We start from the raw sequence: 14,220 nt of genomic DNA, 5'->3' as shown, positions 1-14,220 counted from the left end.
ATTTCTCCATTTCACCCAACATAAAAACACTAACAGTCAATCTTTGCTTATACAATTTTTCTTCCGAACACTTCTCACCTTTCAAACACAAACGTTTATTCGGTAACACGTGGAAAAATAGTCCCGTCTCATCGCAGTTTGCTATGTTTTCAGGATTGTATTCTCTGGTTCAGATATCTGTGAAGTTAGTGTCTTGGCGCATACAACCTGGATGGCAGAGCAGATAATTTTCCTGATAATTTTTAAATACTGATGTTTTATTGATTTTCATCCAGCTATACTATCTCTAGAAGTCAATCTTTCATACATTTCATGCAGTTATTTTTGCTTGTAGTGAGGCGACCCTTGACAATAGTATGGGAGAGTAGTGATATATAATGAGCCTGGAGTACATAAAGACGTAAATGTCTTTACTGGTTCCTGCCCGCAATTAGTAGAAGGAAGGCACAAATGTTGCGAAAGAGAACCGTTCAATATGTTGGTAGTTGTCACCGTAGGGATGCTAGTGCCAGGTATCAGGCCCTTTGTATTACATTAACAGATCTGTCCGTTTCAATATCTTTGGTGTAATATACTTAAACAGTTGCAATATCCGCAGATAACCATTCGCGGATGCGGATGAAGAAAGTGCAGATGCGGATAATATTTTGCATATCCCCGCAGGGTTCTAATTATGGAAGGTAGTTTAGAAGCCCATTCAGCAATGATCTCACTATTGGCGTCACTCGATTCACCACAAAGTTCGTTAAAAACTATCCAATGTCTTTTGCAGAAAATCTCCAACCATCCATTAGATGTTTTGAAATCTGTCTTAACTATTTTTTCAGCCAGCTTCTTAGCATATTCCTGTAACATACAAGCCGAAATGCAATGATATCTTGCCCTGACACTAACAAACCACTCCCAAACTATTTTATTTATATCTTTGTTTTAACTTTTCTTATGTTCTCCCTTTATTTTTCCATTAGCACAGTTTCCCCACCGCTTCAATTTTTTTTTTTTTTTCATTTTCTTTCTTTAAAATCTTGTACACTTGAGTTTTACCGAAGTTGAACATCTTCATACCTGCAGTACATTCCAATTTATCTTCGAAACATACTTTCAACGTATTAGGTTGTGTTACGTACATGTAGTACGTGTTGAAGAGATGTTAAGTACAGAACAAAAATGGCCAGCCAGACACCAGTGGGATCCGAACCCGAAAATTCAATATTCATTGACATGCCCCACAACGGGCGACTTAAACGCACTCTACAGTGTGCTAGCAGCAGTGCCTGACCTGTAGCTCAGATCCTTTCAAACAGAACAAAGATGGCCTAGGCCACCATAGCTCAATTGGTAGAGCAACCGACGCGAAATCGGGAGGTTGTGGGTTCGGATCCCACTCGTGTCCGGCTGGCCATTTTTGTTCTGTACTTAACATCTCTTCAACACGTACTACATGTACGTAACATGACCTAATATGTTGAAAGTATGTTTCGATTACAATGCGGTCGTGAAAATTCAATATTCATCCAATTTATCTTGTTCACACTTCCGTGTCGAGATCAAGCACAACTCTTGCTTTCGAAGCCGTAACGACTTCTGCCAAACTATTGGATGCGCAACTTTTAGTGATACCTGATGTTACAGGTGTGAGGAGTAAGGAGGCAGCTCTCCCGGTTCCGGTAATACTGCCAACTGAATGGAAATAAAATCTGAATTGAATCGATAATATGATCCATCTATATGAATTTTCTAAACCTTTATTATCTTAAGCCAACAACTGTGTCACACACACATTATATAACATTTCTCGATGCGAATCATGTTCCTATCATGAATTCTATAGTTTGGCTTTGCTGTGTAAACAACAACAGTACTAGTACATAAAGTGTACGCCAGATGTCCCACAGCGATGCCAATACGAATCTCGAAGATAACCAAGGTCTACCGATTCAGCACTAGGGAGCCCAGGTATCACTAAAAGTTGCACGAGTAATATGTCAGTAATGTAAGTTAAGAAAAGATCATTTCAATGCTGAAAGCTGAGTGACAAAGGTCAAGACAAAGGCAGACATTTGTTGACTGACGGCTCATTAAGGTGAGAATTTGGAGAGGTTTGGACAACAGTAAACAGGCAATTAGCCATACACTTTAATGTGTAAGTTGGAGAATAAAAGAATTAAGACTTATTTGCCAATTGCTTGCTAGCTACAGAATCAACTGTTTCAGCAAACAAGGTAGATTTTCACAGGGTGCCTGAAAATTTTCCAAACTCCGCAATCCAGACCCTGGAAATTTTCCATAAAAATGCATATTTTGATTTCAGTTGTCTGCATAACACAGTTTACGTTTAATCAATGAATATTAAGTTTTCACCCCCCAAATTCATGGGGCTACAAAATATTTTCATTTAAGACAAGTTTCCCTTTAATCAAGGGTCTGTTGAAGGCAGGTTTTATTTTATCTAACAATCAGAAGTGTGATTTGATACAATGTGATGAAATGTGTTGTTCTTTATCACGTATTTTCTAAATTAGTTTTGACAGACTCAATAACTTACAGATTAACTAACTGGAAACTCACAAGAAATGGCTTCCGTTATAACAAACAATTAACATAAGACAACGGAATGATATATTATAGGGGTTATTCCGCGGCCAGAAGGATATGTTCACTGGATTTGTATTTGTTTACAATTCGTAAAATAGTTGCTAAAGTAGTTTGGAACCATCTTATTTAATTTAAATTTGTTTTAGTTACTTTCTACATAACCAGACCCGGGCGACTGGAGAGGGACATCGATGATGATGATGATTACGATGATGATGATGATGACGATGACGACTTTCTACATACAATAAACCTGAAATAATAACATTAATATTTGTTTGGAATGATTAATAGAATTCTATCCCTGGTGTGAAAATGGGAAAGCCATGAAAAGTATCTTCATGACCCAGACCACGTAGCCAACTCCCTTGGTAAATGTAAAGAGAAAACTACAATTAATTTGTGTCATTATCTTACGTGTCACAGTTACAGCCAATACTCACCCTTCGCATCATGAACTCTGTTATACTCCAATCAGGATAGTGACTGTCGTTGAGTATTGTGACCGAGATGTCACCGTAGTAGACTGGCATTGTGTCGTAGGGCCAGTAGTGGTCGCACTTCTCTCGACCTTTCTCGATGCACCTCGTCAGCATGATGATAGCGCGAGAATTGCTCTCCCAGCACATGCGCCAGAAGTCGTCCCTCGTCGAGTGCAGCGGCCCTTGCGTCACAAGGAACTCCCGTGGAGAATTGTGACCCTGCCGAACAAGAGAATTACTATCGCAATTCATTCAGATTTTAAGAGTAAGCAGAAGGGGGAAGAAGAAAGTCAAATAAACAACAGAAATACAGGTGGTGGACCATACCTTAAACTTTGTATTTTCTCCCCCTGTACTTCACTAGGTATTCAGTTCAACTGCTGTCAGTATGTTTGAACATCACAAGAATTATTAATGAAATGTGCAATTTTATCTGTAACTAACATAGTATAAAATAGAGTTTGCTGTCTTTGAAGTCTCGCATAATTTTACCTTTAGAGCGATGGCAACAGAAACAGCCACAAATTCACACATGTTCACGCTACGAGCTAGAGTGACAGAGAGGATATTTACAAATTTACTTATTTTCTTTGCCATCAAAATATTCACTTCAATCCATAACTAGAAGAATAAAGGAAACAAACAACATTCCATTTGTCTCATTCTTTCCACATCAAGATTAAATGCCACCTAAATGAAGTTACGGGCTCACTGACGGCTGAGAAAAAATAGATGTGGTCTTCTCTGGCCTGTCATTATCAGGTCATAACAGAAGAAACAGAAAGACAGGTCAGAGTGTTCTTGTCTTATGACCTTATTGTTCCTTATTGACACCCACCCAGTTGTCCATAAGGCCTGACCGTTAGTGGAGTGTTTTGTTCGACTTGAAATGCTTTTTTCTTCTTTTTTCTTTACGTCGCACTGACACAGATATGTCTCATGGCGACGATGGGATAGGAAAGGCCTATGAATTGGAAGGATGCGACCGTGGCCTTAATTAAGGCACAGGCCCGGCATTTGCCTGGTGTGAAAATGGGAAACCACGGAAAACCATCTTCAGGGCTGCCGACAGTGGGGCTCGAACCCACTATCTCCCGATTTCCGGATACTGGCCGCACTTTAGCGACTGCAGCTATCGAGCTCGGTCGACTCGAAATGAACCAAGCCTTCCACACAAAGATGTGATATGCACTAATAACTACACACTTAGTTAATCTTTTGTTTCAAAGAGTGATAAAGTCAGAAAGTGGTGTACACTCTACTCACCGGGACATAATTAGCGTTTATGTAATCAGAGCCTTCCTCATCGTCCACGGGCTGAAGTTTGAAGCGAGAATGATCATACGGTAGAATGTTGGTAAACCTGTTCTTGGGTCTATTGCAAGGCAGATCAGCAGCAGTGCACAGCTGATCACGTCCCACGTGCTTCAACTCCTCGAACTCCTCCGAGAAGCGGAAATCTGAGTCGGCCGACATGATGCGATAATGCTCGGCAAACTGATCCAGGCGAATGGGGCGGCTGAAAACAATACAAATATTTCTAGTTACTTTCCTAGTGACAAAGTGCTGAGATAATTCATGTATGTACAGTAGTTCAGTCATTGTCAAACACAGTCCCTTGTAAGCAGCACTTTCTTTAAAAATCTGGTGGTGAAAAGTTGTGGTGAAGGTATTATTAGCATCGAGTTTGCTTCAGTGCTACTGGCATACACAAATCAAACTTCAACCATCTATTTTGTTGGCAACTCTGTAGCCACCACAACCTACAAATGTGCCACATAGATATTGTGTCATTTGCATGGCAAGTAATAGCACGTTGTACAACTTCTCATTATACGTCATTCACGGGTAAAGAAAAGCTCCATACTATTAACAAGGCAGAGCAAATTGGTAATTGTATTCCGGGAAGAAAGTACAGAGAGGACCAGAGTTGCAGTATGGTAAGCGATTGGCAGGAAAAATAAAGCTCATCTCAGACAGAGAACTGCCCTTCAGTTCGAGGACAAAAAGTGAAGTTTTCAAAAACAGAAAACAAGACATACAGTCTGAATGTGCAGCCACAAGTAAAATGTATTCTTGAAAGATAAATTATGGAGTGTAAGGCTAGTCGTACATGTCTAAACTAAACGAACATTGTGCAACGTCTCCCGAAGAAAAGATAGTGAATTTCTGCAGATCGGTTTCAGTTTGCACCAAAAAAATTCATATGTACTCTCACAAATTGGTAATGTAGATCGGAATACGGAGGGCCGCAGTGGTTGGCAGCGCGCATGCAGACGAACAAAGAAATTAACCATACGCAATTACTCGAGACCATTCAGACAAGGATACGATGCAACAAATTGCTCCATAATTTTTATAATTTATTTTCTTGTAGAATTTACTGTTCTCAATATAAATATTTATCAAAGTTCCACAAACACACAAAAAAATACTTTACATTTTTTTCCTTCAAAATTTCCTCTCCTAAAATTAAGGTTCTGAGGTACGGTGAAGAGAGCATTATCTGTTGATGTTTTTCCTTACAGTTTGCTATTTGTACCAACCTTGTCTCGATGATACTGTCGGGTAAGGACAAATTGTCATTGCCACGAGTTTCAGTGGTCCTTCTGTTGGAGCTACGTCGACGGCGCAAGAGGATAACCACCAACAGCAAAAGAAGCAGAAGAGCCAAAGGAACAGTCACGCCGACAATGATGGGGGTGTTATCTTGATCTGGAACAGTTGAGCTAATGCCTTTAGATCAATGTTATATAAACACTATTTTACACAGACGTTTATAGAACTCGAACATTTCAAGCAACACTGTAGAACAAAATTAAAAAATTAATACAGTAGTTTTAAAAACTAATCTAAGATAGTCTAGTGAAGTACTGCATGTTCAGTGTCCGGAACACTACAGCCTCTCCTTATTAGGCAAGTACAAGTTGAAATAAGCTTCATACAACACCTCAGTCGGAAGCGAGAAATTTGTGAAAATCGGTCTAGCTCCGGTGTACCTGCCATCTACAATAGTTTACCAGTGGATAGTTGAAGCAGCTCTAAAGTGTACAGTCTGAGCTGTCAGTGGAAAGAAATTAAAAGATGAATAAGCTGAAGTGGAGACTTTCAAAGTATGGAGATAAAATTGGAATTCAAGGGGACAACACTGCTGTCTTGTCAAATAGCCTCTTTGTGCTTGTAAGATACAAGGCAACAGTTCATTTCTGATGGAGGTAGGGTCCTACTAATAGAGCCAAAGATCCTGCAATCAGCTTGGCTAACTCCAAAACAATCAAATAGTAAATTCGGGCATATTTTTATTATAGAAAGATGAATTAAGGAATGGAGTAATATTTCATTAAATGTCAAACTTCTTTGAATTAATTTAAGAAGAGACTAGGTAGACAACTGATGGGAAATCTGCCGTCTGGGCAAGAGCCCTAAATGCAGATTAATGCCAACTGATTGATGGGCTGATCCTAGTCTGAAAATAGTGCGTATAGTTACTAATAGTTATTAATCCTTGGTATCTAAATCTGAAATGTCCAAATTAAAGTTTTAAATCTTAAATGGCAAGAAGTGGGGGAAACAAAGTGTCAGCATTCCTGCACTGCCACAAACTTACCAATCCATAATAGTTTAAATTTAATTCTAAACTTGTTTTTCAATAAATTTGAACTTGGTTCAATCCTATATTTCAATAATAAGCCCATAAGTAATATTCTGTGTCGCTGATATTTTCAGTGCACAAGCTCCTTGGCATTTAATATTTCAAATTGGACATTTCACCTTTCAATACCATATGTAATGTTTGACACTAGGATGTTGAAGGGGCAAGAAAAATACAAACAAATTCTTCAATATCCTATATGAAAGTAGTTTTTATATTATTTATTAAGATAAAGCACGCAGATGTGTTTAGGTTTTCTTTGCTGTAATTCACTTTTTTTGGACAGCTTGTGAAGTGGCGACTACAAAAGCTAACCTTTGTGCACATTTATGATGGAAGCCAAGCTACGGCAGTCCTACGTTATTTTCCAGCTGGGCCCACTGCATCAGTAAAGTAAAATTCTGAGGAATTTGAGACTTCTTTTCCTATCTCTGTCTGAGAAATTCTTAAAGATTAAATTTTTATTATTTAAGTTCATATGAAATATTGCATTCTATTAACCCTTTCGCACTCAGCGCGCCGATCTATCGGCGCGAGAGGTTATGGCGAAAACGCTCACGGCGCCGATACATCGGCTCTGTCTTATTTACGCATTTTGGTCATTTGTGTAGCTGTTAAATCGTAACAGTTGATTGTGACGGTAGCTTAAAGCTTTGAATTTGCGTTTAACTCAACAGATATATCCACCAGCCCTACAAAATATTTTTATTTTCGACAAATGAAATCTGTTGACCGTGAATGTTTATGTTGTGGTTATTTGAAGTTGTTATTGCGTGGATCTGTTTTGATTGGCTTATGAGTACAACAAGTTGATCTTGCTATGAGTTTTGTTTATAGTTTATTTCGTTTCTTTGGTATATCGTGTGTTCGATGTACTTCGTAAACTACAATTTCACTCCTTTTCATAACTCCGTTGTTGCACGTGCTTGCGTCATCTTTTTATCGTAATGGCTAGGCGATACTCAAGGCCAAATGAGGCCGATATCCTTGAATTTTCAGATGATTCAGACAGTAGTAATGACCTCCTCCTGCCGAAAGTGATTCCCGTTATGTGGGAAGTGACACCGTCGTAACTGCTCACCGTGCATCAGACCGCGAGGACCTGACATCGATGACTGTTACATGTACACTGAATAACTTTGTGTAATGCTTCATGAGTGAATTGCAGCACACACATCATATTGATATCAAATTGTTCAGAATTAAATGTTCTTTCATTCACGTCTAAGAGTAAAGAAGGAAGACGCAACAATGTCTATTTTTTCTGTCATTGAAAACAATAATTTATTTTTTTAATTTATTTTCGAAATTTAATAATTTCTTGGGGCTCAACCAATAACAATACGTCCAAAGTATATTCATTTCTGAAATGCTCATAGTTTCCTGTATTAGTGCGATTAATTTTATTTTAATGTGTGTTAAACTCTTTACGTGTTGAATTTTTGTAATTTGCTTTGGAAAATCACAAAAATTAGTCTGAGTATCTTCGAGCAAACACCTGCATATAGGCTGAGTGGCAAAGGGTTAATGTCTATTTTAGGTTGAAGGAAACCCTAAGTACATGTGCTCCACTGTGATGGTGGTGTTATTCATCTGACAAGTGCGAATTCCATCGGGGGAAAGACACCAGCCTCACAAGATCTAAAGAATGAGGTCCATCAAATATCAAACAATGAGGAGCCAATGAAATTTTTTCTGCATATGAACAGGAATTTGTGAGCGAGAGAAAAGATAGCCTGAATTGAACAAGGAAGTTACACGAACTATTAATATATAAAAGGATGGTACCGGCAAAAACAGCTGCAAAATTGAGATAATATTAGAACCAAAGTCCTAAATTTATAAGAATCAAGTTTCAAGAAAATGTGTGCCACATTTCTTTCTAGAAATTGATCACTGACACTGGGAGACTTCTGTATCACCAACCTGGCACACAATATTCATGGTACATAAATCCTCACTACGATAGAAATGTTTGTAACGAGTGCACTGAACCCTAGCATAGGTGCGGGTTATCTGCAAGTGTTGCGGAGATTTTCACCCAGAGCACTGTATAACAGAGAATACTGCCAAAATATCAACTTAATACCACCAACTCTTCCATTATAGTGACAGTAAAATATACAAATATTTTAATCACACAAAATTATGAAAAAATTAACTAGCAAAATTATTTTGCACACAGAATGGAATTTCCAGGATATACCTATTTTTAACAAAATTTTTGCAAGCTTACAAAGTGTTGTCTGTCATATTCGTGCAACAGTTTCCAGTACTTCCTGTTACATCTCGCCAATTCATCCACCAAGTTACCAGAATGTTCTAGAATGTCCATGGCACCCGTTCATTTGAGCTCAACCAAAATGTTAGGCCAGCATGGAAAAGAAGAATGAGACAGAAACAGTGAAGTTACCAGTTAGTAGCCATTCCGCAGTGGTCACGACTTCCCGTCTGGGCTATACAGTCGGGTTTTCGACACAATAATCATTGCCACAGACATCTTTGAAAATCAAGCGCTCAATTTGAAAGCTGTCAACAAAGTTAGCAGCCAAGTTGCTTCTATGCTGAAGTACTTCCGCTTATTTAGCCATATAACCACCCGCAAGTAGTACTTGGCAGCCATCACAATTAGAAATCAGAGCATTCACACTTGATGAAATACCACACAATCTTCCAGGAAGATCGTCCACAGTTCTAGGTCCGATGCTGATATTATGCAACTAATGCGTCTTCAAAATGCTCTTGGCTTCGAACATTTCAATTCCAACTGCCCCTATTGCTATCGTCATACATATTATCAAAGTCCCGAATACTGTACCTGTTTGAATAGGGAAGGAGTAGGCAGTATCGGTGAACTTGTCGGGAGCAGTGAAGGCTCGCACTTTGACCCGATAAGTCGACCCTGCCTTGAGAGGCCCGTTACAGTATCCAGTGCCACGTACTTCACAATGCTCAGTTCCGATAGTGAAGTCTTCTACGGAGGAGTTTGTGAAGGGATAATATGGATCCATGACCTGTAAAAACAAACACAGAACATAACGAACACTCTATTGGGTACTTTATAAATTAACAACATGGAATGTAACATGTATCTACAAGACATATGATCCTTGGGACATCGTGAATGTTTGCTAATACTGTATTTACTTGCATGTATCTATCTCACAGCCCAATGTTTTATATGGAATCGAGAGAGAAAAATAATCCTTGTTTATATCTTGCACATAGTTCGACAGGTTACACCGTACAAAGACTTATAACAATAAGTTACACCGTGTCTGCTCTCACCTCGAAGTCAAACCATCTCTGTAATCCACCCCTTGTTTGGTTGAAGGCAGGTAGGCAGGGTGTTCCATGGCCTAATGAGCTAGATGAACAGGCTGAAATATCAGTATATGGTATGTGCGAGATGTAACGTATAAGATCAAGTCCAGTATATTACGATACTGTAAACTGCTTTCCCGCATGACTTCTCTTATTGGCAAGTTATGGAATAATATTCAAGTTTGAAATTTGAGTGATACAATTTGTGAAGAAACAAGATAATTGTATCTTAGAACAAGAATTTAATGTTAAGGCCTTTAATGTGTACTTCTGGAGAAAATAGTACGTTTTTCTCAAAAATGCCAAAAAGTCAAGAAAAGCGTTCCAGGGACTGAAAACACAGCAGTTTTGTCCTTTAGTTTTTGCACTCCAGAGCAATCCATTAATAATCGAGATATTCACATAGGTATTAGGAAGTGTGATAAAACCTCTCTAAGGTGCTGAAAATTTTAAGAATACTCGCAATTGTCTATCAATGGCTTTTTCAATAATATGTCTCATTACTGAAAATATAGAAAAAGGTCTCCAGTTACTGTAGGTATATCTTTATCACACCCTGGCTGTTTTGAATACTTCTGGGCATTTCATGAATTTAAGCATAGCATTTGCCATGGGGCACAGTACTCTTGTTGTTTTCAACTCCTTCAGAGCTCTAACAATAACACCATCTGCTTAGGAATATAATACCCCAGCTACTGAAGTAACTGGTTAGCTCTATATCCAGCCGCCTTTGGCTGGTACCCATTTCTGCGGCAAGCTGAGTAACCACGTGCTGGACCACAATGGTTAGGCAAGGAGTTCATATTACTGGAATGTATTTATACAGAAAACCGGATATCAAGATGCAGTGAAGAAATGAAGGTCAAATTGCAAAGACACAGACTGGAGTGTCAACTTGAATGGCTAGACAGAACCAAAGACTGACAGACAAGATTATAAAGAATCTTAGAATTACCCAGTGTGAACAATTCTGTAGTATTACATTAACTTATAACATATCCTCTCCATTTCCCTGCTTTAGGTGAGGACGGTACAAAAAATTCAAACATATTGTTCTTTAGAATCTTAGAAACATCATCTTGGTAAGTTACCTGATAAGGTGGCCACACGCTGTAAGCTTGTACATCTCTCCAACTCGGCATCTCCAGCCCAGATGCATTCTTAGAATTATCCTCCGCCACAATGATTGCATATGACCTCACCTGTGAAGAGAAGTGATTAGTGTTTTAAGAGGAAGTACGTCCTCTGTTTTTAAAAAATAAAACAAATAATATGTTCAATGGATGACTTTTGAAAATGAAGGAAAGAGTATTACATAAATAAAATTTGGAAAGATCAAATTCAATTATGGCAAAGATACAAACAACTGTAGAATGTGCGCAAGGAAAGCACTTGATACAAGCAGGGATACAGACTAAAATATCATGTCAAGAAATAAAAATATAATACCTTGCAAACCAGAGAGAATGATGTCATATTAATAGCTAATCTAGAACTCCTCTGTACTATTAAGTCTTAAGATGAGGGATGGATTACTGAAAATAATCAAATAAGTTTGCGTAAATGGAACATCGCCTCCTTCTCCAAAAACTAAAACAATGTAGTCAGTCAGACGCAAAATCAAGAATGTTATTGGAACACGACTCGCAGTACACAGTTCACTTGTTTCTGAGGGGGAAGAGCCAAACGGCATCGTCACTGGCTTCTTACCATGGTGGTTGAGGTTTAAATCCCTAACCAATATAAATGGTCCGTTATTGGACATTATAAATTTTCCAGCTAACTCATTCTTGGTTGCCAGCGTTTCGCCCTCATGTGCTAGGGTGGGCTCATCAGTTGGTACCTAGCACACCTACCAATACGCTGGCTAGTGCATACCGTGGAGACCACTGCGTAGCCTACGCTGGCTAGTGCATATTAGTAGGTGTGCTAGGTACCAACTGATGAGCCCACCCTAGCACACGAGGGCGAAACGCTGGCAACCAAGAATGAGTTAGCTGGAAAATTTATAATGTCCAATAATGGACCATTTATATTGGTATTATAAATTTACTCATTCAGGACAAATATTTCTGATTCCCTATGGGAATCAACATCTATATCATCGTTTAAATCCCTGTCAATAAACGTGCGATTCGAAAATGAAAAATCATATCTCTGAGATTTGGATTAAGTTATATTACTAGCTACTTCTTCTCTGTAGACTTCTTTTCTACATTTCTCTGATAGTATTCCACAGCTCCATTCACTGCTTAATAACTTTTTAAGTTACTGTCCAATATCTTTTCCATCTACAATTTTTCTTTGCAGTCTTATTCGTAAGTGTACCACTTTCATCTTTCATAACTTTATGCCTGGCTGAATAATTTAAGTCATCTGAAAGTTTGAACTGCTTTACAGGCCTTTGAAAAGCGGGTGTTTCACAGAATGTTCAAGATGTCACGGGCGGACAACGAGGAGGTAGTCCATTAAGCTGAGAAATCATGGGAAGTCTCGCAAAACAGAGGAACAGAGGCTATGTTGGTCATATGATAAATGCAGTGTCATCTAAATGACCACAGAAAACAAAAGAGGACATGGGCAGGGAAGATTATTCTGGACGTAGAACCTCCAACAGTGCTTAGATGGCAGTTCTGACATGGAAAAGAGCACCAGAGGAAGTAGTAGTAGTATTGAACTGTTACAATTATGTCGTGAGGTCTCTGGAGAGGCACATAGCCTACTCCTATCAAATAACATCAAAGTGGTCTGCTCAGTGCTTAACGCCTCCTTCCGATGGATGAATCGCCATCACCAGAATCACCGCACAAACACTTCAGAGAGGTTTGGAATTGAACCCAGGCTTTTGGAACACAATTTAGTGATCCCCCACCTCTCCTGTCCTGATGGGACTCGAACCAGCTAACCACCGTGCTAAACCATGGCCACTAAGTGGGCCTTACAGACTTCTTGGTAGGAGGGAAGAAAACAAAGCCTCTTTGATAAGGATGTTTACAAAAGAAAATGAAAAGGAAATTTCCCCTTGGACAGTATGTAAATGGACAATGCAGATGAGTCACTTCATACTATACAAATGATTCTTCAAACAAATGCAAACTAACTGAAACTGTAGCAGAAATCATTTAGTTACTAATGAAATGCAGTACAAAGTCTCAGAACACTTACAGCGGCTAGGGATGACTATATTAGATACCATTCTCAGCCTGGTTCTCTAGTTTTGCTTGCTGCTTGTTATTTAAAGGGGCCTAACATCTAAGCTCATTGGCCCTCCCTAGGTTTAACATCCACAGTCATTGAGGGAGAGGAGGAGAGGTAGAAATACAGTTGGTATTTACCCATGGTATTATTATTATTATTATTATTATTCTTGTTTTCGAATAGGTCTACTATGGACCACGTTAAGCATCATTCATTTACGGTTCTTCCTCTTTCGATCGGCCCAGTACTTCTTCATCCTTTCGGAGTGGGCTTCTTTACGTTCTCGTGACCAGTTGTTGCAGGTCCGTTTTTTGCTACTTTGATCTTGGAATACCTTAATTTTGTTGATGATTTTTCTGTATTCCTGTCTGTTGTACACTGCCTGCTGTGATATATTATTTTCCTCCATATCCTCCTTGACCCCTTTAAGCCAGCTAGTTTGTGTCTTCCTGTTCTCCATGTATTCCAGAATTCGCTTGGCTGTTCTCTTTGGTGGCATTCTTTTAATGTGTCCGTAGAAGCAGAGTCTTCTCTTCTTGAAGGATGTTGTGATTTTTTCGGTCCTTTTGTATAGTTCCTCATTTGGTCTCAGTCTAAATTCTTGACCCACTTTCCTGGGCCCTAGTATCTTCCTCAAGATCTTCCTTTCTGTCTTTTCAATGTTTTCTAGTAAGCCCTTCCTGTTCAGTGGACAAGTATATACAATATTATACAAATATACAAATATTATACAAAAGAAAAACCTGCAAAGAATACATGGTAAGTAGGGAACAATTACACATGGATATCTAAATTGTTTAGGGATACTGAGACATCAGCAAAGTCTTTTCGGTCTCCACCATAAGCACGCAGAGGGCATTCATCCATTATATGATGCATGGTCTGGACTAAAGCATCACAATCACACACTGGAGAGTCCCTGAAGCCCCACTGGTGAAGGGAGAATGCAGATCTTCCACAATTAGTGAG

General features: G+C 38.9%; 1 protein-coding gene across 1 annotated transcript in view; it reads right to left on the bottom strand.

Moving 5' to 3' along the window:
- The window catches only part of Ptp10D (Protein tyrosine phosphatase 10D), a 398,723-nt gene that overhangs the window by 65,466 nt on the left and 319,037 nt on the right, over positions 1–14,220 (bottom strand). The window contains exons 22-26 of the mRNA XM_067156405.2: positions 11,145–11,255; positions 9,548–9,743; positions 5,624–5,792; positions 4,344–4,596; positions 3,039–3,296 (exon numbers count right to left, since the gene is read on the bottom strand). Of these exons, the coding sequence (XP_067012506.2) occupies positions 3,039–3,296; positions 4,344–4,596; positions 5,624–5,792; positions 9,548–9,743; positions 11,145–11,255 (987 nt within the window). The remainder of the gene's footprint in view (positions 1–3,038; positions 3,297–4,343; positions 4,597–5,623; positions 5,793–9,547; positions 9,744–11,144; positions 11,256–14,220) is intronic.

Source organism: Anabrus simplex, chromosome 12, assembly GCF_040414725.1.
Source record: "Anabrus simplex isolate iqAnaSimp1 chromosome 12, ASM4041472v1, whole genome shotgun sequence".
NCBI lineage: Eukaryota > Metazoa > Arthropoda > Insecta > Orthoptera > Tettigoniidae > Anabrus > Anabrus simplex.
This window is presented reverse-complemented; position numbering and strand designations above follow the sequence as displayed.